At 41.7% G+C, this 26120-nt stretch overlaps 1 protein-coding gene across 1 annotated transcript; it reads right to left on the bottom strand.

The window, feature by feature from the left end:
* Positions 1-25813, bottom strand: LOC108708824 (piwi-like protein 1). Its single transcript, XM_018247888.2, has 21 exons — positions 25680-25813; positions 22717-22794; positions 21792-21948; positions 21568-21699; positions 20608-20819; positions 20387-20508; positions 15945-16025; positions 14805-15002; positions 14195-14306; positions 12406-12526; positions 12072-12189; positions 8896-9010; positions 8622-8809; positions 5808-5880; positions 5468-5668; positions 5136-5239; positions 4740-4810; positions 4041-4194; positions 2592-2717; positions 2048-2195; positions 1-510 (listed from the first exon to the last, which is right to left on the bottom strand). The coding sequence occupies exons 2-21, from the start codon at positions 22783-22785 to the stop codon at positions 394-396; spliced, it is 2619 nt and encodes an 872-aa protein (XP_018103377.1). The 5' UTR covers positions 22786-22794; positions 25680-25813; the 3' UTR covers positions 1-393.
* Between the last annotated feature and the right edge of the window lie 307 nt (positions 25814-26120).

The following is a 26120-nucleotide window of genomic DNA, read 5'->3' on the forward strand; positions in this document are numbered from 1 at the left end:
CACAGTTAAGGAACTAAAATATATTACTCATTTTTCAAGCAAACAAAGAATAACGAAGAAAATATCCAACATATTTTAACATAGATATATACTATCGCTTATACATTGTGTTGGAACATTTTAGATTTCCATTTCCAGGAACAAAAAGAAAAAAAAATTGCCAGCTTGCAAGTAAAGCATATTGCTTTCATTCAATAGGCCAGTTATGACTGCAGAAGTCACAGAGATCCTATAACAAACATAAAGGTAAAGGAAACAATCCCCAAATTTGAATTAGAACAAATACTACTCGAATTTAATTTAGGACAAACAGGGAAAACGACAGATTTGATTTAGGACAAATATTTCAGAAGTAACATCACAAAAGAAAATACACTCCATTCCCCATTTCATTTACAGGTAGAAGAGGCAGTTAGAAAGTGCCAGATGGGGCTCTTTGTGAATGCTCTGCCCAACCAAGAAGGCCAGTTTATGGGCATACTGGCAAGGAGCTGGCACTCTAATGACTCCCTGAAAGGCAATAAAGAAAAGAACATGTCAGTACTGGGTATTTATGGCTGGGGTCAACTGGCAAATGTGTGTGGGTATCTGGATTAACGTCCCTGGCATAGAAACTGTTATATAGGACTTCATGAGAAAATAATATTGGTGAAAGAGGCTCTAATAGGTATCCAAGCAAGCCTTTGGAAACACAGCGATGCTAAACAAAAGAAAGATTTGGAAGACAGTTGGTGATACTAAATAGTGATGGGCGAATTTGCACCATTTCGCCAAAAAATTAGTGCAATATTTGCAAAATGTCCTTTTTTGATGGCGGCACCCTTTTTTTTTGTGAAAATGCGCCGGCGTCCAAAAAACGGACACCGGTGTCCAAGTTTGTTTTACTCCGGAGAATTTTCTCGGCTGTTCCGCGAATGTTTTCGCCGACGCGAATTCGCCTATCCCTTTATTCTAAAACAAACTAAGAATAGAGTTATCTTCCCAGACTGAATCCATGTAAAGAGCGCCGACCATCTCCAAGGAAAACTAGTTTAACAGAAATCAAGTTTACCTGAAAGACCCATGGGACACAGTGTACAGCGGCACTTAATGGATGGTATTCAGTAAAGTACATGACTGGAATTCAATGGATGCCTATGGGACTTGAAGTATCTCATGGTCTACAGCAGGGGTCCCCAACCTTTTTTACTCGTGAGCCACATTTAAATGTAAAAAATAGTTGGAGAGCAACACCAGCATGAAAAAGTCCATGGGGATGTCAAATAAGAGCTGTTATTGGCTGTTTGGTAGCCTCTACATGGACTGGCAGCATACAGGAGGCTCTGTTTGGCCGTTCACCTGGTTTTTGTGCAACCAAAACTTGCCTCCAAGGCTGGAATTCAAAATTAAGCTCTTGCTTTGAGGCCACTGGGAGCAACATCCAATGAGTTGGTGAGCACCATCACTGGGAGCAACATCCAATGAGTTGGTGAGCACCATGTTGCTCGGGAGCTACTGGTTGGGGACCACTGGTCTACAGCGACTACTACTGGACAGTGTTTCATCCTGCTTACAGGACATGTACAAAAACTTTAGTGGGCTACGGCCTGGTTGTCATGGAGGGCAAAGGGCTAGAACTGGAAGCTCCTCCATTTGGTTTACACACAGAAGAAGAAACCAAGGAATGAGGAACAGGTGATGTATCTGAAGAAACTCCTTTAAGGATAGCCACCTATACATAACATGATATGCACACACACACCAAGTCATTAGGTTGGAATAGGTAGAACATACCTTATAAATAAGCCTTGTATGTTGTATGCTTACTTCATTGTGAGATTTGATTTACATTGTGAAAACTTGTAACTTGTTGTAATTGTAGCAGTTAATTGTAGGAAGAATAAACTCTTATGTCCATAAATTACCAGAGTCCTTTATATGTTGTCACAAGTATAGAAATAAATGCTGGTCCAGAGTCAAGGGAAAGCCTGACAGGTTATAGTCGCAAACCCGGTATCGAGGGGGGCTTTTTACAGAAACCATAAGGAAATGTAACGCAGATACTTACAGGCCAGTTATAATAAAGGTGGCAGAGTTTGTAGGTAAGGCGTTGCATGTAGTCCGGTTTCAGGCCGCTGCTATCATACACAACATTGTAGTGTGTTGGAGAGACAGTCCCTACTCTCACCGATTGGCTGATAATGAAGAAATCATACCTACACGAGAAGGGGAAAAAGGCATCGGCTTTAAGTTATAAAGTCCCCACCAACAAGGACATGAAAATGCAAGAGACCTGGGGTCCAATCTAACAAGGAGGATAGATTAACCCAAGGAATAAAATTAACTATACATTATGTAAACCAATGTGTCCTACTACACGGATGAGCGTGTCCTTCCTCAGTGGTTAAACTGAACCACCGGTTTGTGTGCTCAGCCGACAGAAAGCTACAGAGAGAATTGTGCCACACTCCTGTGACTATAAGGAAATGACCTCAGGTCAGACATTGGGATGAAAAAAAGAAATGCAATTGGGCTTGATCATTGATGCAAATACCTAGTCATGGCACCACCCTCCAAATTGTGACGGCTGATAATGAAGTAGCAATACATACCATTCAGGTCTGGTCACTTCCACATCCACAACTGTGCCCGGTGGCGGATTTTGTATCCTGCCTCCAAGATGTGCAAAAAATCTGGCGTTTATTCGCTTCTTCACCACAATTATTGACAGCTTGGGGCTAGGAGAAAAGTTTTTTTCAGGCGTAAATACAGTGTTTGTTATGCTCTCACTTGAATAAAAGCTCCTTCTAGTCTGATAATGCAGACAACTTGGGTGCAGACATGGCAAATGAAGGAGTGTAGAAGAACACAGATTGAGTGTGATGGAGCAGATGTTCTACCAACTGTCTTACATTTTCAAGACTTCAGTGGTTTTATTTGCTTTCCCTTAGCAAAGCTTTCTGATCCCAGTTTTTGGTATCCCCATTGAGTTGTACAGTACATAAATATTAAAGGGATACTGTCATGGGAAAATTTTTTTTTCAAAACGCATCAGTTAATAGTGCTGCTCCAGCAGAATTCTGCACTGAAATCCATTTCTCAAAAGAGCAAATAGATTTTTTTATATTCAATTTTGAAATCTGACATGCGGCTAGACATATTGTCAATTTCCCAGCTGCCCCAAGTCATGTGACTTGTACTCTGATAAACTTCAATCACTCTTTACTGCAAGTTGGAGTGATATCACCCCCTCCCTTTTCCCCCCCAGCAGCCAAACAAAAAAACAATGGGAAGGTAACGCGATAGTAGCTCCCTGGTAGATCTAACAACAACACTCAATAGTAAAAACCCATGTCCCACTGAGACTCCTTCACTTACATTGAGAAGGAAAAACAGCAGCCTGCCAGAAAGCATTTCTCTCCTAAAGTGCAGGCACAAGTCACATGACCAGGGGCAGCTGGGAAATTGACAATATGTCTAGCCCCATGTCAGATTTCAAAATTGAATATAAAAAAAAAATCTGTTTGCTCTTTTGAGAAATGGATTTCAGTGCAGAATTCTGCTGGAGCAGCACTATTAACTGATGTGTTTTGAAAAAAACATGTTTTCCCATGACAGTATCCCTTTAAGATAAAGGGTACCGCATCCTGCAATTCATCTTTGGATTCTACTGCTCAGATCCAGAGTGTATTTCTAGAATGCCTTATCCAACAGAAGGCTCGAGTGATATCGGTTCTTACTAGAAATAAGAATGCTATGCAAAAATCTATATTGTGCAGTGCTATCTGATCTGATCCACAAAAATCCAGTCTAACCCCTCTCCTTCAATTCCAGGTTGTAAAAGCGGAAGGTACCAAATCTATGCTGGCTTTTGAGTGTTCTGGATACCAGGAATTCCAAATAATGGCTCCTGTACTTGCACCCAGTAACACGGTATCCCTAGTTTGCAGCAAAATAAAGTTGACAACACTTTATGAATTGCTTGTAAAGCTGCTACTTGCATATTACAGTTGACAGCAGTATCCCTTAAATCTGCATGACAAGTAAATACAGTGCAGTACCAGTAATCTCTTCCTGCAGATTTAATGCAATCCAAGAACTGGGGGATTTCATAGTTCACCAAGGTTTTCAGCTGACCATCTCCAACGCCATCCCGATAGATGAGGATCCGGGAAGGTAAATTTTTGTTGCAGTTATACCAGGCATGTAACGAAGCTGCAAAGAAAATGGATTAGCTTCTGGACTAAGAACATTCAAAACATGCCGCAATTAACTTTAGACTAAGTAATTATCATGGGCAGCTATAACCTCAACTAGGAGTTAGTTAGTATAGTGTTCCCAGTAGGAAACCCACCAGCTAGGGCTTAAGAGAAGCTGATCCGGATAGAGCCGGCCAGGACCCAAGAGGGGTGCCTGAGTGGGAGACCCCCCTGGTAGTGTGTTGTTACTGGAAGAGTCCTATGTGGAAAGCTGAGCCCTGTAAATGTGTTACTGTTTAACTGAAGACTATGACAACTATAGTTACTCTCTGCCTGGCATGCTTCACTCCGAGGGTCCCTCACACAGAAGGTCATGGTACTACAAGGGTTATTAACAGGTAAGGCAACAGATATTTGCCCCCGTTACAGAAATTTTAAATCTCCTCCTAGGTTTTCTTGTATACCAAACCCAATTCTGTACTCGTGACCAGAATCGTTTATTAAAACACAGAGTGAAGAGGCCACATGAAGAAGTGCACATTGTACCACTTAGGACCTTACCTTGCAAACAGGTTTTCAGACCATCCACAATTTCCTGTTTTTGGTCCTGAAGTACACACCGAGAATACCAGCTACAGTATAAAAAAAATAATAAGTTACTGTAGAAATAAACGGTAGTGATGCAACAACTGCAGCAACATAAACGATCCAAGTCCAGTAAGCTAAAAAGATCAGGAATAAGTCTCTAGCCCACAAGGGCTCAGCAACAGTTCTGATCCTGGACTGGGGAGAGGCTTCGGAAAATATTCCAGGGCCGGGAATGGGACACACAACATGCTGAAGGGGAAGCAATGGATGTATAAAACCACACTTGGCCCAGTTTTGGACTTTTTTTGAACAGACATCTCCTTGAATGAAAGCAATAATGCAGAGAATACAACGCAACTGCTCTATTACCGAGTCAAGCTTCTGTTCATACTGGCGACGAACCCAGCGATAGATCTTTTCCCTGCCAAGGTATCATGGTAGCAATCAATGCCAATGACCATCATTTCACCAAGCTGGAAGGAAATAGAAATAGCTGAGTGAAGACCACATAGAAAAGCAAGTTTATGTCCTCAAAATAAAGGTTTATATGTGGTACATCCACCTGAAATTAGTGGCCTTAACACATGCTTGACATTAGGAGAGACCACTTATTTGAAAGCTTCAGGTCTCGGCATTCCAAGCTCCAGAATCTCCTGTTATTCATAACAGGTCTATCAATAAAACAATGATGACTCACTTACTGGTATTTCTACGCTCCACAGCTCTCCTCCCATCTTACAGTTCATCTGCATCGCAATTTTTGTTGCAACAGAAAGAACGGTTTGTGGTTTACTCAGAGTACGAGCCACAACACACTGACTTGGAATGGGGACTTGAAGGCAGAGATATTTCTTTATAGAATCATACTTTTCCTTATGAATGCTGGACAAGATACAGACAACCTATGTGTCCAAAACAAAACATAAATATTAAGCACACACAAAACCAGAAAGGTATTGTAATAGTAAGGAGCTCCTGGGAGGCACACAACACAAGACCATGACCCAGTCTAGTGGTAATTTTCCTACACACTGTACATACCATCTGTGTATTTGGAGTGACTTCAGTATTCAAAACTTGTACATAGGAATTGGCTCTGTCATCTACCTCAAACCTAAAAAAGTATTAAAGTCATAAATAGCAGTTCAGTACATAAGTATTTTTCATATTAGGGCTACTCTTCCAGCCGACACAAGGTCACCCATTGCGATTAGAAGAAAAGAGGTTCCAGCTAAATATTGGAAGGGGTTTGTTACAGTGAGAGCTGTGAAGATGTGGAATTGTCTCCCTGAATCAGGGGTACAGGCTGATACATTAGATAGGTACAAGGAAGGGTCGGATGCTTTATTCACCAGTAGCTCCTCCCAGCAGACAGGAGGGAGCCAATGAGATTAAGGAGGGAAAGGGGTGTTACAGGGAGAGCTGGGAAGTGAATCAGGGGTACAGGCTGATACATTAGATAGGTATAAGAAGGGGTTGGATGGTGTTTAGCAAGTGAGGGAATACAGGGATATGGGAGATAGCTCATAGTACAAGTTGATCCAGGGACTGGTCCCATTGCATCTTTTCTCCAGGTCTGCTTGGGGGACACCGGGACAGTGGAGTATAGCTGGTTCTTCTAGGAGGGCAGGACATAACTGGCCCCTCCTCCTCCGGCTATAACCCCAGCAGGCAGAGCTTGGCTCCAGTTTGTCTTGTGTCCTCAGGAGGATAGAATGTTTAGCTACACTTATTTTATACATTTTTTTTTCCCCTCTCCAAGGGATTGTCATTTAATTGACACCATGGGATGCCCGGGAGTAGAGGATCCACACTGACATTCTCCAGCGTGGGACCGGTCTCTGGGGATTTAGGTGTTTTGACACAGACCACCCAGCCTGACCACAACCTCCTTCCTTTTAGGTGGAGAGGAAGCTAGCTGGATGACAGGAGGGCAGTCTGGATCCATGAGTATTACTCCTAATGATACCCCTCTCCTCCTCACCAGGTCGGGTTATTCAAATTTGGCGCCAGATCCCTCACTGCTCCCTGTTCAAGGGACAAGTGCTATCTCTCCAGCTGGGAGCCAGCAGGGACAACTCGTCCAGCGGGTCAGTGGTAAGAACAGCCACCAGCTTAGAACATTAAAAAAGCTACAACAAAAGCAAACCACTCTCATCCTAATAGCCCCCAAGGTGGCCTTGGCTCTCCTGGTTTACAGAGCTCCAGAACATGTCAGTGGCAAAACCCTGGACCCTACCCATGCTCCCGGACCTTGTAACCAAGGGACCAGACAGACACCCAAATCCAGCAAATCTCAAACTTGATGGCGTGGCTATTGAGACCCAGATACGGACTAAGAAAGGGTCCTCAAGGGCTGTGGCACCACCATGTGCGCAGCTCGCAAACAAGTCTCGGCCAGTACTTATCACGGAGTCTGGTCTACCTATCATCAGCGGTGCATCCTTCACAAAGCAATAAATTCAAATTGTTCTCAATTCCCAACATCCTAGAATTCCTGCAAGAGGGGTTGTCCATGGGCATGTCCCTAGCATCACTCAAGTCACAAGGCTATTGCCTCAGCTAGGCGCATATCAGAACTTGGCGCCCTGTCATGCAGACCGCCTTTTCTCTCATCATGATAGGGTGGTCCTCCACTATTCCAACCTTTCTGCTTAAAGTAGTTTTGGAATTTCACCTGAACCAAGAAATTACTATACCGACATTCGGCCCTTCGACAGCCAATCCAAAGGAGGTGGCCCTACATACCCTGGATCCTATCAGAGCACTAAAGTTCTGCACAGAGTTCAGGACATTCGTAAGACAGATTCTCTACTGGTCATGCCTTCAGGACCACACGAAGGGTCACTAGGAACTAAAGCCTCCATTTCCTGCTGGATCAAACAAGCAATTCAGCGAGCCTAGGTGGCAAGAGGACAAACGCCATCAGCCAAAATCATGGCCCACACCACTAGGGGGAGGAGTACATCCTGGGTGTTCAGAAATAAAGCCTCAGCAGAACAGCTGTGCAAGGCAGCTACGTGGACCTCTGCCCACTCTCTCCAAATTTTACCATTTCGACACTTTTGCGGCTTCTGACACTTTTTGGCAGAAAAGTGCTTCAAGCCACAGTGGTTACTTCCACTGAGGCCTCATTCGAACACCAGGGCTCTACAGACAGTTTTGGTACGTCCCCATTGTCCCCCAAGCAGACCTGGAGTAAAAGAGATTTGTGTACTCACCGTTAAATCTTTCTCTTCAGTCATTTGGGGGACACAGGGCTTCCCTCCCTGATACGTTCCATCATGACATGATTACGTTTTTTATCACTGTGATCAGTTAAACTTGTTATATGCCTGTTGACTTTGGAACAAAATGAAGTTAAGCTCCGCCTGCCGGGGGTATAGTAGGTGGAGGAAGGGCCAGTTTTTTTCCTTATTGTTGTGTCCTGCCCTCCTAGAAGTACCAGCTATACCCCCACTGTCCCCCAAGAGACTGAAGAGAAAGATTTAATGGTGAGTACACAAAATATTTTTTTTGCCTTCCTCTGGATCAACTAGCAGTTAGGCAGGTTATATATAGACTTAAAAGGTTGAACTTGATGGATGTGTTTTTTCAACCTGACTTATTATATTACTATGCATATCAAGTATTCAAATATCAAGTAGTCAGACTTCTACCAGTGACTAAATGCTATGGTTCAATATACACGAACAGCACATGGTCAGTCCATGCAAAACACAAACTGTCAATGTGCGGTCTATAAAATCCATGTGCTGTGCAATAGGCCTCAGAACTACAAACACAATAGACCAGAGATGTTTAAGAAAGTCCTCTAAATGCAACATTGTTAAACAGGGATGAAGACGTTCTTACATCCTCACTTGACTCATCCTCATTCCAATCTGCTGTGCCACTTTAATTAGAGTCTGTACGAGGGTTTGAGCAGCATCATAGTTCCTCCTGGGATACAGCAAGATCCAGTTATCCAAATGTCTAACACTGATCAGAGTTTGTCCTCTCATTTCTCGAGACCAGTCTGCAAACTGAGGGTTATACTCTGCCTGTGCAAGTCAACAGGGAAATGAAATAAGCGGCTGTTGAAGGACTAATAACAGGGTTTCATGAAGGCAATTAGCAGGTTTCTTACTGTTCTTCCAGATTGAAGAATTCTTTCAGGAGGAGACACTCTGCCAACAAACTGCAATAGTTGTTTATCAAAATTTAGCCCCCAGTCTCGAAGCTCCTTCTGGACATTTTCATCTCTATAAAAAGATAACACAGATTATACAAATTTCTTCAGTCACCTAAAAACAATTCCAAATGGATATTCCTCTCCGTCCCCAGAAATGTGGTGTAGGGGCAGGAATGTCAGAACTTTATGATCCAGTTCTTGTACTTGAGTATGATGAACGCCAGAGCCACTGCATGTCTATTGAATTAGCTCTACCTATATGCTTACTTCCATACATGGACCATCACACCATTAAAATGCCAGGTACAAGTAGCCATGAACATTGCAGGGGGGCACAAAGGATAAATACAAACAGGAATAGGTGGAGGGCACTCCAATTAAATGGAAAGACAGGCTAAAACATGAAAAAGATTTTGTAAGAGGTGCAAAGAATGCCCCAAACCACTCCTAAAAAGTGGCCACAAAGGTAGAAATTTTTTTCTACTTACCGTAATTTTCATTTCCAAGTCACTGTCATGGCAGCATTCACCAACATGGGTTATCCCCTCCCCTTTTGGTCATTGGACAGGAACCAAAACTCCTCTACAAAAGCCTCCCTCACCACCTCCACTAGCCAGCATCTGAAGGGTGGGCGTCAAACAACAAAAAACATTGTCGCGGAATCCTGCAAAACTCCAGTCGATACCCCTCCTGGATTATCTTCAAGACCCATACATCTTGGATTTTCGAGACCCAGATCTGTTGAAAAAGGGCTAACCTCGCCCCCACCGCCACAGTCTGGGTCTGCCATATCTCATTGTGATTTACTGGAACCTGTGAGGAAGGCCGAAGTCTTCTTATTGGACTGCCGTCCCGTCTCCACGAGAGGTTCTCCAATTCTGCCATTTGCCATAGCCTCTACCTGGTCTAGAATATCTTTGATCACAAAAGGTATTCCCAGCCGGGGATGATGGTCTGGGCCTCTGTCGCTTGAATCTTCTTTCCTGGGGAAGAAAGACACTTTTCCCCCTTGATGTTTTTTTAATAATTGAATCTAATCTCTCTCCAAACAACATCTCCCCTTCGAAGGCCAACTGACTTAGATGCCGAATCTGCCTTGAGGCCACCGAAAGTGCCACAGACTTGCAGAAAGTTTTACCAAATCCAACGAGGCATCTGCCATAAACTCCACAGCCAGTCTTAACGCTGAGAGCATCTCTTTTAAATTTGCCCTTCTTACATGGGTTGAGATGGCCTCATCTAGGCTGTCCAGTCACACCTTCATTGCCCTCGAGGTAGAGGATATTGCCACCGCTGGTCTACAAGCTGCTCCAGCTGAAACATAAGATCTTTTAAGATTAAACTCTTTTTTCTCCATATGAGTAATGTAGTTATCTTTGCTAACCTCACTACCGCTGCATCTACCTTGGGCGGATTATCTCATAACTTTGAAAAAGCATCTTCAATTGGATATTTCTCCCTTGTATCACTACTCTTTTCTCTGTATTTTTAAATTCCGATTGTATTAAGTCTTTTATCGACTCATGTACCAGAAAGGTCTGTGCTTCTTTTCTTAAGAGACGGAAAAAAAATGTATCTGCTGAGGAACCCTTTGGGGTTTCCGCTGTTAATGTCAACGCCTTCCTTACTGCTTTAATTAAATTGTCCACTGCTGCGACATCTAGAGTAGTTTCTTCTTCTGAAACAAATTCTCCCTCCTCAGTCATACTTTCCTCCGGGCCATACAACTCTTGTTCTGAAACTTCGGATAATGACTCAAGAGTGATTCTCTGACTCTTTTAGACTTTGATAGCTACAGGAACGGAAGTTGATGCTGAGGCTTCCTGTACTCCCTGTACAACAGCCTGTTTAATTAGCGACACCAATACATCCAGCTGAGGCATCCCCGCAACTTGTTGTTGTCCCCCAGGAGATTGTCACTCTGCTGACTTCTTGGATCCAGAAGCATCCTTTTGAGGGTCACTGGAGGCAGGGAGACTAAAAGGCAAATATATAGCATCAGCCATTTACCCCATATGTCTTTTTTTTTTTTTTTTTTTTATATTTTGTAATTTGCTTACCCAGAGCCTTTGGCTTGCGCTCATTTCCCAGAGCTGCTTCCATATTCTTAACTGCGCCATCTTCTGAGTGATGGCGACCGTCACAATGCAAAGAACGCTAGCGTTCAATTGTAGGCGCCTGAGAATGACGCTCACATCAACACGATGCTCCTTCCGCCTCTAACACGCTTCCAGATCTGTGCGTCACCTCCGGTCCTTGAAACGCATAGGTGCCATCTTGGACCGCACACGCTCCGGAAAAGTATGCTAAGCAGGTTCCCACTGCATACTATGTGCCCAGCCTCCAATCCACCCCTCTTGCTTCCATGCTTAATAGGGTACGGACACCGGTGACCCACCTAGCCACCTGGAGGCTCCTCTCCCCCCCGCAGGGAGCACAAGGGAGGCATCGAAGAGGGGGGGAAAAGAGAAGAGAAAAACCCCCCTCTTATGGAACACTGCCTGGGTAAGCACTCCAAACTATCCATATGACCCAAGGACAGGAAAAAAAGACAGTGGAGGTGGGGAGGGAGGAGGCTTTTGAGGTGGGGAGGGAGGAGGCTTTTGTAGAGGAGTTTTGGTTCCGGTCCACTGACCAAAAGGGGAGCGTATAACCCATGTTGGTGAAGTGCTGCCATGGTGACTTGGGAAATATTTATCCCCTTGATAAAGGCTTTTTCGCCCAAAACATCAGGGCGATTCCCATTTTTTGGCAAAGGTGTCTGTTTACTTGTACAGCTTGGTATTCGAATCACACTTTGGTGGTATGTAAATGTAAAAAATACTTTCTTTTAACATGTAAAATGTGTATTTACACTGATTGTACAGAGTACTGTTTGCTATGCATTTATACTACATAAACATTTTTAAGAATACCATTGTGTGGAATAGTTAATTTCTATTTTTTGAGTGCGCAAGCCCCTTTTATTTGCAATGGGGCACAAAGGATGGATCCAGACCCCTAGGTATTTAAATGAGTCTACCTTCTTCAAGCCAACCAGGTTCACTACAAGGGGGGTCCGTTTGTCTACTAGTGGACAGGACAGAGTTGTTGCCAATTCCCCTGTAGGTGATCATGTGTTTTGAACCTACCTGTGAATGTAGCTCAGGAACCTCCCAACTTGTTTTTCTCTTTGGTCTGGGGCCAGTCTTGTGTGAACGGCTAGGTCTCTCATGACACCGAAATCATTCCGCATTCGGTCAGTCAAGCCTTTTGGAGACGGGCAAATGTTATAACCAAGAGAAAAACCAAGTGAGAAGCAGATCCCCAGGTGTAAATGACGCAGAAGACTTGATTGTCACTGGGGAGGTCTTCAGCAAACAGTGGACATTTGGAGAATGCAGGAGCCAGTGAAAATGTTCAGTGTAAAAGAACCTTATACTCAGTAACACTATGGCAGTTCTAACAAAAAAGTGTAGTTCTTACCTGTGAGGTTGCATAATTCAGGCACTAAAATGATGGGCCCTGTGTCACCACCAGGCCTCACCCTTTTCGGGATGTTGGCAATAAGAGCCTGTTTCAGATCTTTGATTTCTTTATTATATTGCTAAATAGGAACAAAAGTAAAATGTTATGGGCATTGCTTATGTACTACTAATCCCATTAAAAATGATGCGGATATGTTCCTTTAAAAATCAGTTAGAATGAGCCAGTGTTACTTAACGAAAAAGGGGGTACATTCCCAGAACAGCAAGAAAGTACTGCATGTCCCACAGGCAACACCATGGAATTAGTTTGAGCAGAGAGTCAAGCTGGGCTAGAGGCAACACTATTCCTCATAGTTAAAGGGGAAGTATTGTGAATATAATTTAATATAAGCTTCATCATACTGAAATAAGAAACTAACCGTCTAAATATCAATTAAAATTTCTATATTGTTTCTGAAATAAGTCTATCTTAACTATCCCTCTCTCAGCATCTGTTTCTGGGCTGAAGTCCTGTTTTTTTTATGTGCTCCAACCTAGTAGTTCAGATTGGACAGCCCCAGGCCAGCCCATCCAAAAGGAGCAGTGCTGCTCCTGCAACCGACTCCTCCTCCTCATAATCATCAGGTACCGCTGGGCATGGCAGTTTACAGAAATAAGTTTATGCCATTACTTTCCTAGCTGTCATTTGTATCAACTTACATAAGACAAGTCGGTATCATTTGGAAGAGCCTCCTCACTGACATGAAACTGGTGAAATCCCTGTAATCTCCATACACTTCAATTGGATTTTTAAAGGATAAGTAAACCTTTAAAATAAGTGAATGTAAAACTAATGAGGGGGCTATTCTAAGCACTTTTGCAATTTACAGTCATTTATTGTTTTTATTCCAAGATATTAAGGGATACATGTGCTGTTAATATGAATGAATTTTGTTACAACAGCACCACCTGCTGGTCAGTTTCCCACCAGTCTGACCAACAAGTAGTCAAGGAAGTTGTCAGGAGAAAGAAAGAGGCCGATGTTCTTCTGCTTAGGAAAACAATTAGAGACCTTTCTCACATCTTTCCTAAGCAGAAGAACATCAGCCTCTTTCTTTCTCCTGACAACTTCCTTGACTACTTGCTGGTCAGACTGGTGGGAAACTGACCAGCAGGTGGTGCTGTTGTAACAAAATTCATTTATATTAACAGTACATGTATCCCTTAATATCTTGGAATAAAAAAAAAAAAAATGAATGTAAAATTGCAAAGGTGCTTAGAATAGCCCCCTCATTAGTTTTACATTCACCTATTTTTAAGGTTTAATTATCCTTTAATAAAAATCTATCTGGATGCATGACACGGCTGTTACTTAGAAGCCAGAGCCTCCCATCAGGTGGGCAGCTTGGTTAATTTTATGTGTTAAGGGGGGGCCCAGCCATGCTGCACTAGATTAGGTAGTCCACTGAAAACCAATGTTTTTTTCTCTCTCTCTCTTTTTTTTAACCCCTGGCCACATTTTTTAATGTGTGTGTGTGGGGGGGGGGGCAGAAAATTGTGTCGTATGGGGCACTGCAATTTCTGATGGCAGCTCTATTAGAAGCAATGCAGTTACTGGGGAAAACATCTATACATTTATTGGTGCAGGTAAAAAATAAAAAATAGAAGATTATTAAACCCACTAAACACTAGTCTAAAATGTCAAAAGTAGCAAATGCTTTACAGGCAGAGCCCTTGGTTTTGCCTGATAGATATTTCAAAACAAAAAAAGAATGACAGTAAAGAAAACACAAAAAAACAACTCGTACCGTTCTGTAGTAATCGACAAAGCTAATGTCACTGCCGTCTGACTTCTTAAATGTAGACTGTGGAGTCATATTCCAGCAGATCTCGTCGATACGGTACGTTTTGTTGTTGTACCTGGAAAGTAAAAAGCATCATATACAGGTGTATATATTATAATCACATCTACATGTCTTGGTAACATTTACTTTATTGGAACATAACACCAGGACTCCAGTACCTCCTAATAGTTTATTCCTTAACCTAGAGCAGTGGGTGTCAAGACTTTCACTCCCCACCTTGGAGTTCGAACCTTTAGCCAACACCAGTCTCCCCCATAGCTCATAACAAGGTTACAAATACAGTAACCAACTGCCAGTCCCAATCTTAAAGGGGAACTATCGCGAAAATAAAATTTACAAAAGTTGTCTGGAGAACTTCACTTCTACAAAGTAAGGAAAGCCTGTTGCACACTGCTGTCAATCACAGCCTACAGAATTGAGTTGCAAATAATGATGCAGACAACGAGGCATAAACTACAAAACTATACGCTATGATTATCATCATCATGTATTGATAGAGCGCTAACATATTGCGCAGCGCTGAAGCTATAAAATATGTTCTAGTGACACTCACTTTGTAAGAACAATCTGCCCCAGTAGTTCTTTAGTGACGGCGTCGGCGAAATCTCTGGCTCCGCACATGCGATACAGTTTGCTCATTACATCCAGTACAGTCTCGCTTCTTAAAACCTTATGGCTCACATCAAGGCTCAGCATAATGCTACATTCATACTGCAAGATGGATGTTGTGAAGCCTGGCCAAATGGTTAGACTAGAACAAGAAAGAAAAACGAGGAACATTTATAACCTTGCCGACAAGGAAAGCTAGTCATGTCTAATGAGTCCATTGCTAGTCTATACGAAATACATTTCTACAGAAACAACACATTTCACATTGTTAATTGTTACCCAGCAGACTTTTCAGAGGACAGGAGCACTGCCCAGGGGCTAAAGTTAGCGATTAAATTCACTGGGGGACTGGAGAGGGGGTGCCTAACACATTGGCACCCACCCACCCAGTGAATAATCACTTCACAGGTCTATTCTATAGCATTTTAAAAGGGTGGTTCATCTTTATATTAACTTTTAATATGTTATAGAACAGCAAATTCTAAGCAACTTTCATTATTTCATTTTTTTTAAAATATTTGTCTTCTTCTGACTCTTTCCAGCTTTCAAATGGAGGTCACTGACCCCATCTAAAAAGAAATGCCCTGTAAAGCTACAAATGTATTGCTACCTTTTTATAACTTCTCTTTCTATTCAAGTTCTCTCATTCATATTTCAATCTTACTAAAATCAATGCATGGTTGCTACAGTAATTTGGACCCTAGCAATGAGATTGCTAAGATTGCAAACTGCTGAATAAAAAGCTAAATAACAATCACAAATAAATGAAAACCAGTTGCAAACTGTCTCAAAATATCACTCTACACATACTAAAAAAAAAAAAAAAAAATTACTTAAAGGTGAATCACCCATTTGACTAGATTTGTGGCAGCTCATCTCTATTAAATTTATTTTAAGCCCTGTCCCTAAACTATTTAAGGCTCATGGGTTTGTATACCCATACTTTATGGCATTGGTTATTTTAACAGAGATTTAGGAATTATACAGGGTGTAAAAGGCATATCATTATGAATGAAACCAACATTACACAATTAAAGGGTTCAGGCATAGCTAAGCCCTTGTGCTTGTAAAGGAAAACACATACCTATGTTGACTAATTTCTATTGGATCACTTGGGTTATAATAATTGCGTCCAATCTGCTTCATGTTCATCAGCTTCAAAAGCCTGGAGAAAGCAAAAGAAATAAAATTAGAACCTAGGAATTTTTTTGATCTTACAGAGGAATTCAAAATCCGACAGCCACAAAAACAATGTGTCCTACAACAAAACATGACAACTCCTCCTGGGGTATGATATAGTCTACTAGAATAAACCCAATCAGTTATGTACCTACCAAGAGATTGAGGGAGGATACAAAATGAATCATGGGTCGCCCAGAAGGCAGTTCTTGTATGAGGAAGCAGCTCACACACTTACACAAAGAAGTACCACCAAGCAATCCACCAGACGTTGAGCAGAACACATGCACAGGAGGCGAAGATCAGTACTTTACACCTCCTCAAAAGGCTTCTTTATCTTGGTTATCTACACTACCTGCCATCAGGGACTGGGAAATTAAAATATGCACTACAGATTAAAATGTATATCCATCCCCCTAACTCCTCAACATAGATAAGGGTGGAATTGCTACAAATAGGAGGTGCACAATCTATTGTTTGTATCTGAGCACATGGGTAGAAAATCTCACGGAAGTAGATCATAAGGTGATTGTGTTGCTCGCGTTAAATCCCTTTCTCTTTAGTCTCTTGGGGGACACAGGAACTACGGTTCATAGCTTCTACCACTAGGAGGCAGGACACTAGGATCAAAAAGTCTCCTCCCACATAGTCTCCACCTTGGGTTACAGCCTAACGGAATTCAGTTTGATATTAAAGAAAGGTATGAAAATCAGTACAACTCAGTATAAAATTTTAACTATGTACAAAGATGGCTGAAGGTGTAGTGAAGTCTGTTGCTTCAAAGGGAGAGATGTCCTGTGTCCCCCAAGAGACTGAAGAGAAAAGAATTTAACGGCGAGAAACAATCACCTTTTCTCTTACAGCTACTTGGGGGACACAAACTACAGGGAGATACCAAGGCTGTCACCCCCCCCCCCATGAAGAAGAGTGGGCAGGAAGCAGAGACAGAAGCCAGTTTGATTTATGGCACCTCTGCCTGCAGAACCTTCCAGCCCAAAGCCTCAGGACTTTTTGTGCCTCCTTGATTTATGTACTCTGACCAAATGTCCCCTCAGACTGTTCTGCCAGTGAGAGAGCTCAGCGAATGGCGTTAAGTTCTAATATGTTTATGGGGAGAATGGTCAAGAGCAGAGTCCTGAGACCCTGTGCCATCTGTCCTTCGAAGACTGCTCCCCAGCCTGATAAGACTGGCATCCATGGTCAATACTCGCCAGATTGGATTGGTGAGGGGCCTTCCCTTGGTCAGGTGTCTGTCCACCATCCCAGAGATTATCTGGTTTGGTAGGACAAGTGGATTGGATGCAGGAAGCTCTGACCCGTGTGCCACCAGGAGAGAATGTTCCACTGGAGTTCCCTCAGGTGAAATTGGGCACCACCTCTATTGTTGCCACCATGGAGCCCAGGACTTGCATGCAGAAGCAGACGGTGGGATGACGAGTCTGGGTAAACCAGTGGACAAGGTCCCAGAGTCTGTGAATCTTGTCTTGTGGAAGGAAATTTTTTTTCTGGAGCCGGGTGTTGAATGTCATTCCGAGGAATACCATGGTTTGGCACAGAATGAGAGGGGATTTCTGTAGTTTGATCTTCCAACTGAACTTCTGCAGGAGTGTCATCGCCAGCTGCAGATTGCTGGTAGCTGGGAGGTAGGTGCTTTGATCAGGAGATCATCCAGGTAGGGGGTGATGGGAGACCCCCCTGGATCGGATTACTGCAGAAGGTACTGCCATGAGTTTGGTAAATACCCTGGGGGCTGAAGTCAGCCTAAAAGGTAGAGAGGTGAATTGGAAGAGTCTGTTTTGGAAGGCAAACCTCAAGAATCTGTGATGGGGCGGGAAAATGGGGACGCGGAGGTAGGCATCCTTGACGTCTAATGCCATGAGATACTGGTCCGGTGTCATGGCGGCAATGACTGAACGGAGGGATTTTATTTTGAATTTGGCTGTGCGGATGAATTTGTTTAGATGCTTGAGGTCTAGTATAGGCCGGAGGGACCCATTCTTTTTGGGGACCATGAACAAATTTGAATAGAAACCGCAGAATCTCTCTGAGTCCGGAAAGGGAGTTATGCTGATTCCAGCATGTCCTGGATCATGGTTAGGAAGGATTTTGCGCAAAGTGGATCCTTGGGTAACCTGGCATGAAGAAGTGGTGGGGTGGGAGTTAAGTTGGTTGGTCCTGTGTCCCCCAAATAGCTGTAAGATAAAGGAGAGAATATGCCACTTGCTGCATAGTATAAAATACTGGAAATAAAATGATGATCTAGGATCCTTCGGTTCACTCCCTCTGCCGGTGCCCAATATCCGGATGGAACACACGTGGGCAGATTTTTTCCCATGCTCACCGTGTAAAGCATGTAAATATGGTAAAAAGAAAAAATCCTTTATCTCTGAAGTAAAAAAAAAAAAAAAAAAGTTTAAGATCAAACAGAATATAAAATGTATCACAAAAAATGTCATATATTGCTTACAATGCCCATGTGGCTTACAATATGTTGGAAAAACGAACCGAATGTTAAGGGATAGAATAAGAGAACATGTAAACAATATTAAAAAAAAAAAAAAAAAGGGAAAGTAAACCATAGTGTCTCCAAACACTTTAAAGAAGTTCATGGGATGAACCCCAAAGGGTTAACCTATTGGGGTGTAGAAGAAGTCAAAAATAAATGGTGAGGAGGAGACTTGGTGAAAACAACCCTCCAATGCTATAGTAGATGGATATATAATCTAGAAACATTCATCCCCAAAGGTCTAAATATAGACATTAACCTGAGAGCATTTTTATAAGTTTTTAATAAGATGAAACGCTTTTATATGTTCTGATTTTATATATTTATTCTAACCTATTTATGTCAACAAAAGAGTGATACCGGTATAAGATGTATACCACTGATGTGATCCTTAGTTTTGATTTGGAATGTTAGTAATTTTAGGTTACATTAAGCCGTTATAATAGGTCGCCATGGCGATGCGTACAGTGGCACAAGGGGGGCACTTAACGAGGGCGTGTTTGCGCCGCCATGGCTACCGTAATAGTGTAAAAAGAGATCTGCACAATAGTGTTTGCGAAGCCTTTGAGAAAGTCTTAAGACGGAACGAGTCAGGCTGTGACGTCACCCGCGTGCGCCCGAGGACTACAATGCCGACGAAAAAAATCATCATACCGCATTGTGAACTGTCCGGACTTTGACACCACGAGGTCTGTTTTAAAATGCCAATACATTGTGAAAATGTGAGTGCAACTGTTTTTTATATATATTTTATTATTAAAGAAGATTTTACACTGGGAAACACTGGGATCCAACAAACGGACCCTATTGTGAAAAACAATACATCTGAAGGCCTGTGTAGATTTTAAACGTTTGTAAGTACCCACCTATAAATCCCTCGGACACTGCTTGGATATACTGTATGCCTGCACCGTCTGGTTGAAAAGGTGGTGGTAATAACCATAAAGATGAAGGAGTAAAAACACCCCCCTCAGGTTGATTTTTCCTTTAAAGGGGAACTATCATGAACATTTTATATAAGCTTAGTCATACTAAACCTTTTAAATACAACCAATTAACAATCTGTTTCTGAAATAATCAAGTTTATCTTCACCATCCCTCAGTATCTGTCTCTCTTCATGGGGGGGGTCAGATTTTCATTGAACGTTAGATCCAATTCGGGATACGGCCCTTTTCAGCAGGATCCAGCTGAATCCTTCTGCCGGGCCGAACCAAATCCTAATTTTCATATGCAAATTAGGGTCAGGTAGAGAAATCGCGTTTTTGTCACAAAACAAGGAAGTAAATTTTTCCCCTTCCCACCCCTAATTTGCATATGCAAATTAATATTCGGTTCGGTATTCGGCCAAATCTCTCGCGAAGGATTCGAGGGTTCGGCCAATTCAAAATAGTGGATTTGGTGCATCCCTAGATCCAATATATCTTATAGGTGGGGCTCCCTTTTCTAGCAAAAGTATTAGTGCTCAATCAAGTGATAACTACAAAAAAATCTAACAAAATAACAACTTTGCCACAAATTCTACATGTAGAGAGTATTTCTAGTGAATTTAATAGAGTGAGTTCCGAAACATCTTCTAGGCAAAAAGAGCCCCCCTAAAATATTGGATTTAACAGTCATTCAAAATCATACACCCAACTCCTGCATGAAGAGAAACAGACGCTGAGAGAGGGATAGTGAAGGTGACCTTTACATATTTCAGAAACTATACTAGATTTAATTATATTTAGAACATTTCTCATTTCAGTATGAAGCAGCAGCTTATATTACATTTTCAGTTTAATTGGAGTATTATTTTTTTTTCTTTTTAAACACTATCAAAATAAAATAGAAGACAGCCAACCTCCTGAATATGATGTTGTAGAACTGAAAGCATGTAGGTGAAGTAGGGGGCAACTCGTTAGTTAAAGTAATAGTGATCTTAACGTTCTCTCCATTTCGTGTTTGGCTAAACACTTCTGTAACCTGAATTGGAAGGAAAAAAAACAAATTAAAAAAACACATGAGAATCAGCAGTTTCCACAATGACATTAGTCATTTAGATAACAAAATCAAAATGCTGACCTTATTTAGTCTCTTTGGTGCAAATAATATGGTTCCATCAAAAGCCCGAGCTTTCCCAATCACCTCCTCGTGCTGATAAAGCAAAGCTGTCCTCAAGCGTCTCGATTCCATTTGGGGATTATAGTCAATATGGTACTGGTATAAAACCCACTGGGGTCTGGATACTAGTTTTATATGGTTGGTGCTTAGTTGGATTGTGTTCCCAGAAACACCTACAAACAAAACATTGGATTAGCTCTATAACTGTGGCATAAGAGACAATGTAAATTGAAAAGACGTTATTCGGAATTTATTAAGCAATGACAATATAGATTTGTCTGTACAGAGATATCCCATAAAACTATGGCAGCATAGGTATTCCCCTGTACTAAGCACAATTCAGCAGGAACAGTCCCCTAAGTTTGCTCAGTCTGTACAGAGAGATCCCATAAAACTATGGCAGCATAGGTATTCCCTGTACTAAGCACAATTCAGCAGGAACAGTCCCTAAGTTTGCTCATAGTCTGTACAGAGAGATCCCATAAAACTATGGCAGCATAGGTATTCCCTGTACTAAGCACAATTCAGCAGGAACAGCCCCTAAGTTTGCTCATAGTCTGTACAGAGAGATCCCATAAAACTATGGCAGCATAGGTATTCCCTGTACTAAGCACAATTCAGCAGGAACAGCCCCTAAGTTTGCTCATAGTCTGTACAGAGAGATCCCATAAAACTATGGCACATAGGTATTCCCCTGTACTAAGCACAATTCAGCAGGAACAGTCCCTAAGTTTGCTCATAGTCTGTACAGAGAGATCCCATAAAACTATGACAGCATAGGTATTCCCTTGTACTAAGCACAATTCAGCAGGAACAGTCCCTAAGTTTGCTCAGTCTGTACAGAGAGATCCTATTATGATAAATGCTCCAAACAAAATTATAACTGCACCAGTCCTTTAGGAGTTAATTTGTTTTTATCACCTGTCTTTGATTCCTTTACGTGCGCTATTGTTTGGCGAGTGTTCACACCGAGATCATGAAAATCCCGCCTGCGGCCACCACGTTCGCTGATAGTTACCTCCTGAAATCCAGCAGAGATCGCCTGCACAGGATCTGAGAATTAAATGTTAACATGCTCAGTTTCACAAAACACAGATCCAAATCACGGAAAAGCATCAGAGCATGGGAGGGTATAAATAACTTGCCTTCAGCCTTTGGCCTTGCAGCAGCTGCTGCAGCTCCTCTTTGGCGGCCACGACCTACTAGCTCTGGCTCAGCCAGTGGTGCAAGGGGCTGTTGTGGTGGTGGTTGCTGGGGAGGCTGTTGCTGTGGAGGTGGCCTCTGAGGAGGTGGACCATATCCCTATCAATATAAAGCATTAGTGGAATTCATGCAGCACTCTCTCAAGGCATAAAGCAACATAATGCAAAAAAAACACATCTGCTGAGTAACAATTTTGTAGCACATACAGTACAGCAGTGAAAGCCAATTGTCCCATTAAAGGAGTTGTTCACCATTGAGTTAACTGTCCATATGATGTAGACAATGATAATTTAAGACATTTTGCAATTGGTTTTCATTTTTTATTTTGCTTTTTATTCAGCAGCTCTCCGGTTTGCAGTACCAGCAGGAGAGACCTGAACAGAAAGAAGAGTAATAAAAAGTAGAAATAACAATAAATGTGGAACTTTACAGAGAATTTGTTTTTAGATGGGATCAGTGACCCCCATTTGAAAGCTGGAATGGGTCAGAGAAAAAAGAAATACTTAAACTATAATAAAGACCAATTGAAAGGTTGCTTGGAATTGGCCATTCTATAACATACTAAAAGTTAACTGTGTGAAGCACCCCTTTAAGCAAACAATCAAGTGGAGGTCAGCAAGGAGTGATTTAGATGCAGGGTTTGCCAATAGATTCTTGTGGAAAGCAGTGACAGCTATAGAGTATAACAGCATTAAAAAATCACTGTGAGACATTAGCCACACAAGACACTCCCAACTAAATGTTATGCCGTCAGTGTTATACTGACCAATGTCTATAGTAACAACTGGGCTACTTCAGTATTGTCCTATTAAAAGAAGAAATGGCAAAAGAAACAAGAGAAGCATAAAATGGATAAAGGAAATGAACCTGTCCTGGTGGGCCACGCTCTTGACCACGGGCTCTCCCACGGGCCCTAGCTCTTGCTCTTCCAGTCATTATTTACACCTGTAAAATAAATAAAAGTCTTACTAATTTAATTTTGTAGGAAATAAATCCATCCTTTTTTTTTATGGCAGGTGAGCGAGATCCCTTTAATCCTGTATATATTGATTGCATGGGAACTAGAGAACACACAGGAGCAGTTTTATTCCTAATCTTGATGTATCTCAAGAGGAAACAGAGGATTCTGCACCAGTTGAAACAGGGCTTGGAATTCTTTCAATGTGACTTTACATCATCCCCAAGTGTCAGGAACCAGATTGGCTGGATGTCATTACTTTGTCTATTTGTTTTATTCCATCCTGGGAATCATTCAATTGCCATTCAATCCTAGCTAGACTTTACACAGCATTAATCCTGACAGTGTAGGGAGGGTATAATGGAACAGCAAAGGGAGGGTTCCCTCTGTGGGGCAAGAGGACTTCTACAAGTAGTAATTTTATAATTAACAGGACAGACATTCTGCATCTTCTGGTTTCTCTCTCTAGTTACATAAATCCAACCAAGGCTCTGAAGGGAAAGACCCAGACATTTCTTTGGATGACTCACTCTAATACCATCACATAGGAAGTCGGAAGGAAAGAAAGATGGGAAGGCAGAAAGAAAGACGGGAAGAAAGACGGGAAGGCAGAAAGAGAGGCAGAAAGAAAGAAAGGCAGGCAGACAGACAGGCAGAAAGATCATTGGGTCACCTGTATCCACTTGCAATGAGTGGCTTTTGCTTGCACCCCATGTACTGCAGGGTAGGAGAAATCTTAAACTGAATGATGCCCTGCCATTCCAATGAAGTGGCAGTGGTTGCTCACCTTTAAATTAACTGTTCGTATGATGTAGAGAGATTCTGAGAATTTGCAATTGGTTCTCACATATTTGTGGCTCGAGTTATTTAGCTTTTTATTCAGCAGCTCTCCAGTGTCATTTCAGCAATTGGGTTGCTAGGGTCCAAATTCCCCTAGCAACCATGCATTGATTTGAATAAGAGACTGGATTATGAATAGGAAAGGTGTGAATAGAAAGAAGAGGAATAAAAAGTAGCAATAACAAACGTGTAGCCTTAGGGCTCTTATAGATGAGCATTTTTACCTGCGCTCCCCTGCATTCCGTTTTTCTGCGTTCAGCCGCAGGGGAGCGCAGGAATAGACGCATTAAATTTTTTCCAATGGGGCTGTACTCACACAGGCGCGTGTAGGTGCCGAACGCAGGTTGAGACCCAACATGCTGCATTTTTCCTGTGTTCGGTGCATACACGCGTTTCATCACCTGGGATTCCTAATGACTGATTGACTTAAAGCAGCCAAGCTGCAAACCCTTTCAGCACTGAAGTGGCCAATCAGATGGTTGGTGGGTGGGGTTTATTGTATTTAATGATGTACACTGGTTTGGCTTATATACACTTGATAAAGAGCCTTGGTGCTCGAAACATGTCGTGTTAATAAAGGCACTTTTGCAGCAGAACCGCTGCGCTGTTTTGTATCGACACCTATTACAATTGAACCATTATGACTCCCATTTGAAAGCATGAAAAAAATCAGAAGGCGGCAAATAACTAAAAAAAAATATATAAAAAAGACCAATTAAAAGGCTGCTTAGAAGTGGCCATTCTGTAACATACTAAAAGTGAACCACCCCTTTAAAGTAGTAGTTCACTTTAAAAATGATTTTTCCTCCATGATGTTGAGCGGGATATACAAAGATAATTTGTTTCATTTTTTCTATTTGTCTTAATTTTGTATTCCCCTAGCAACCATACACTGATTTGAATAAAAGATTGGAATATGAATAGGAGAGGCCTGAAAAGGAGCAATAAAAATTAGAAATAAATTAGCCATTAGCTACACTACTGCAAATTAGTCATTATCTAACATTTTTAGCTTGTGATATTTTGCTATCTTGAACAAACTCCTAAAATGTTTGTTTCTTAACGAAAAAAAAAACCTAATGTAGAAAAACTCGATTTAATGCAAATGGAGGAAAAACTCGAATACCTCAAATTTGAGAACAAACCATAGAAAAAAAGCTGGAAATCATGAAGGCAAAAAAACATCTTCAAATGGTTAAAGGGACCTCCTCCATTAACCTCTACATGAGCTCAACAGGTTTCAGCTGGAGTCTTTCCAGATTTGGGATTTTAGCAGCTTTGGGGCATAATATATATCGAAATAAATTGTTTGTTTTTTTATTAACCTGAAAAATTAGACTTTTAGTGAAACTACCCTTAAAAAAAAAAAAAAACTTGAATTGTTGGGGATAACTCAAATTGACCTTTGATTAATAACCGCCTTAATATTAACTTAAAGACAAACTACTTTGAGGGGGAAGAGTCGAGGAGGGGGAATAACCCAAGCCCAATGGAAGGGGGGGGAGGGTCCATCTATTTATTTGGAAACTGATTTTTATGAATATTTAAAGGGGAATATTTAAATAGTTAATAGGTTACTTTGAATGTTATAGAATGGCTAATTCTATGCAACTGGTCATTTTTTTTAAAATTAGTTTGCCTTATTCTTCAAACAGGGGTCACTGACCCCATCTAAAAACCAAATGTTATGTAAGGCTACAAACATATTGTTTTGGTTAATTTTTATTTCTTTTTCTATTCAGCCTCTCCTATTCATATACATAAAGGGGGGTTGTGGGAGCCCTCAAAAGGCTAAATCAAAGTCTATTTAAGTATAAGGGAAGTGCTACTTACAATTCCCTGGTCCCCTGTCTCATAAGTAATTCAGTATAAATACAAGTGCATGTGTTTACAAAACAAGGGTTTTAGTTCCAAAGTTATGATGATAAAGTCCCCATAGCACATCAAGGTAAACCCCATACATTGGTCCCTAACTTGTTACCTCTGGTCATAGTATAAAAAGTATTTTACTTCTCTGCATAGTAAATATTACTTGTAATCAGTGGCTCGTTGATCCTTGGCTTCAGTCTGAGGATTAGATCCTCCCCCGCCAGTATGAGGCTTTTAAAGGGAGAGATTGCCCAAACCAACGCCCTTTTTTAATAGCATAGGAATGTGCATTAATAAAAAGTAGCATTTCCATTACACTTAAATAGACTTTTACTTTTGGGTGCTCCCACAACCCCCCTTTTTGTACTCTCCTATTCATATCCAGGGCCACCATTAGAAATCACGGGGTCCCATACAACAACATTTTTTGGGCCCCACCCACACTGGTGCCCAAGCCGCACCCCAGACCCCTCCCACTGCACATCACAGTTAAAAGACCACACAGACATCAGTGCTAAAAAAGTAACCCCCCCCCACACAAGTTATAAAAAGCTTTTGATGGTCAGGGCCCCCTTATAAGTTAAATAAAAAACATTGGCGCCAG

This window comes from Xenopus laevis, chromosome 2L (assembly GCF_017654675.1).
Source record: "Xenopus laevis strain J_2021 chromosome 2L, Xenopus_laevis_v10.1, whole genome shotgun sequence".
Taxonomy (NCBI): Eukaryota; Metazoa; Chordata; class Amphibia; order Anura; family Pipidae; genus Xenopus; species Xenopus laevis.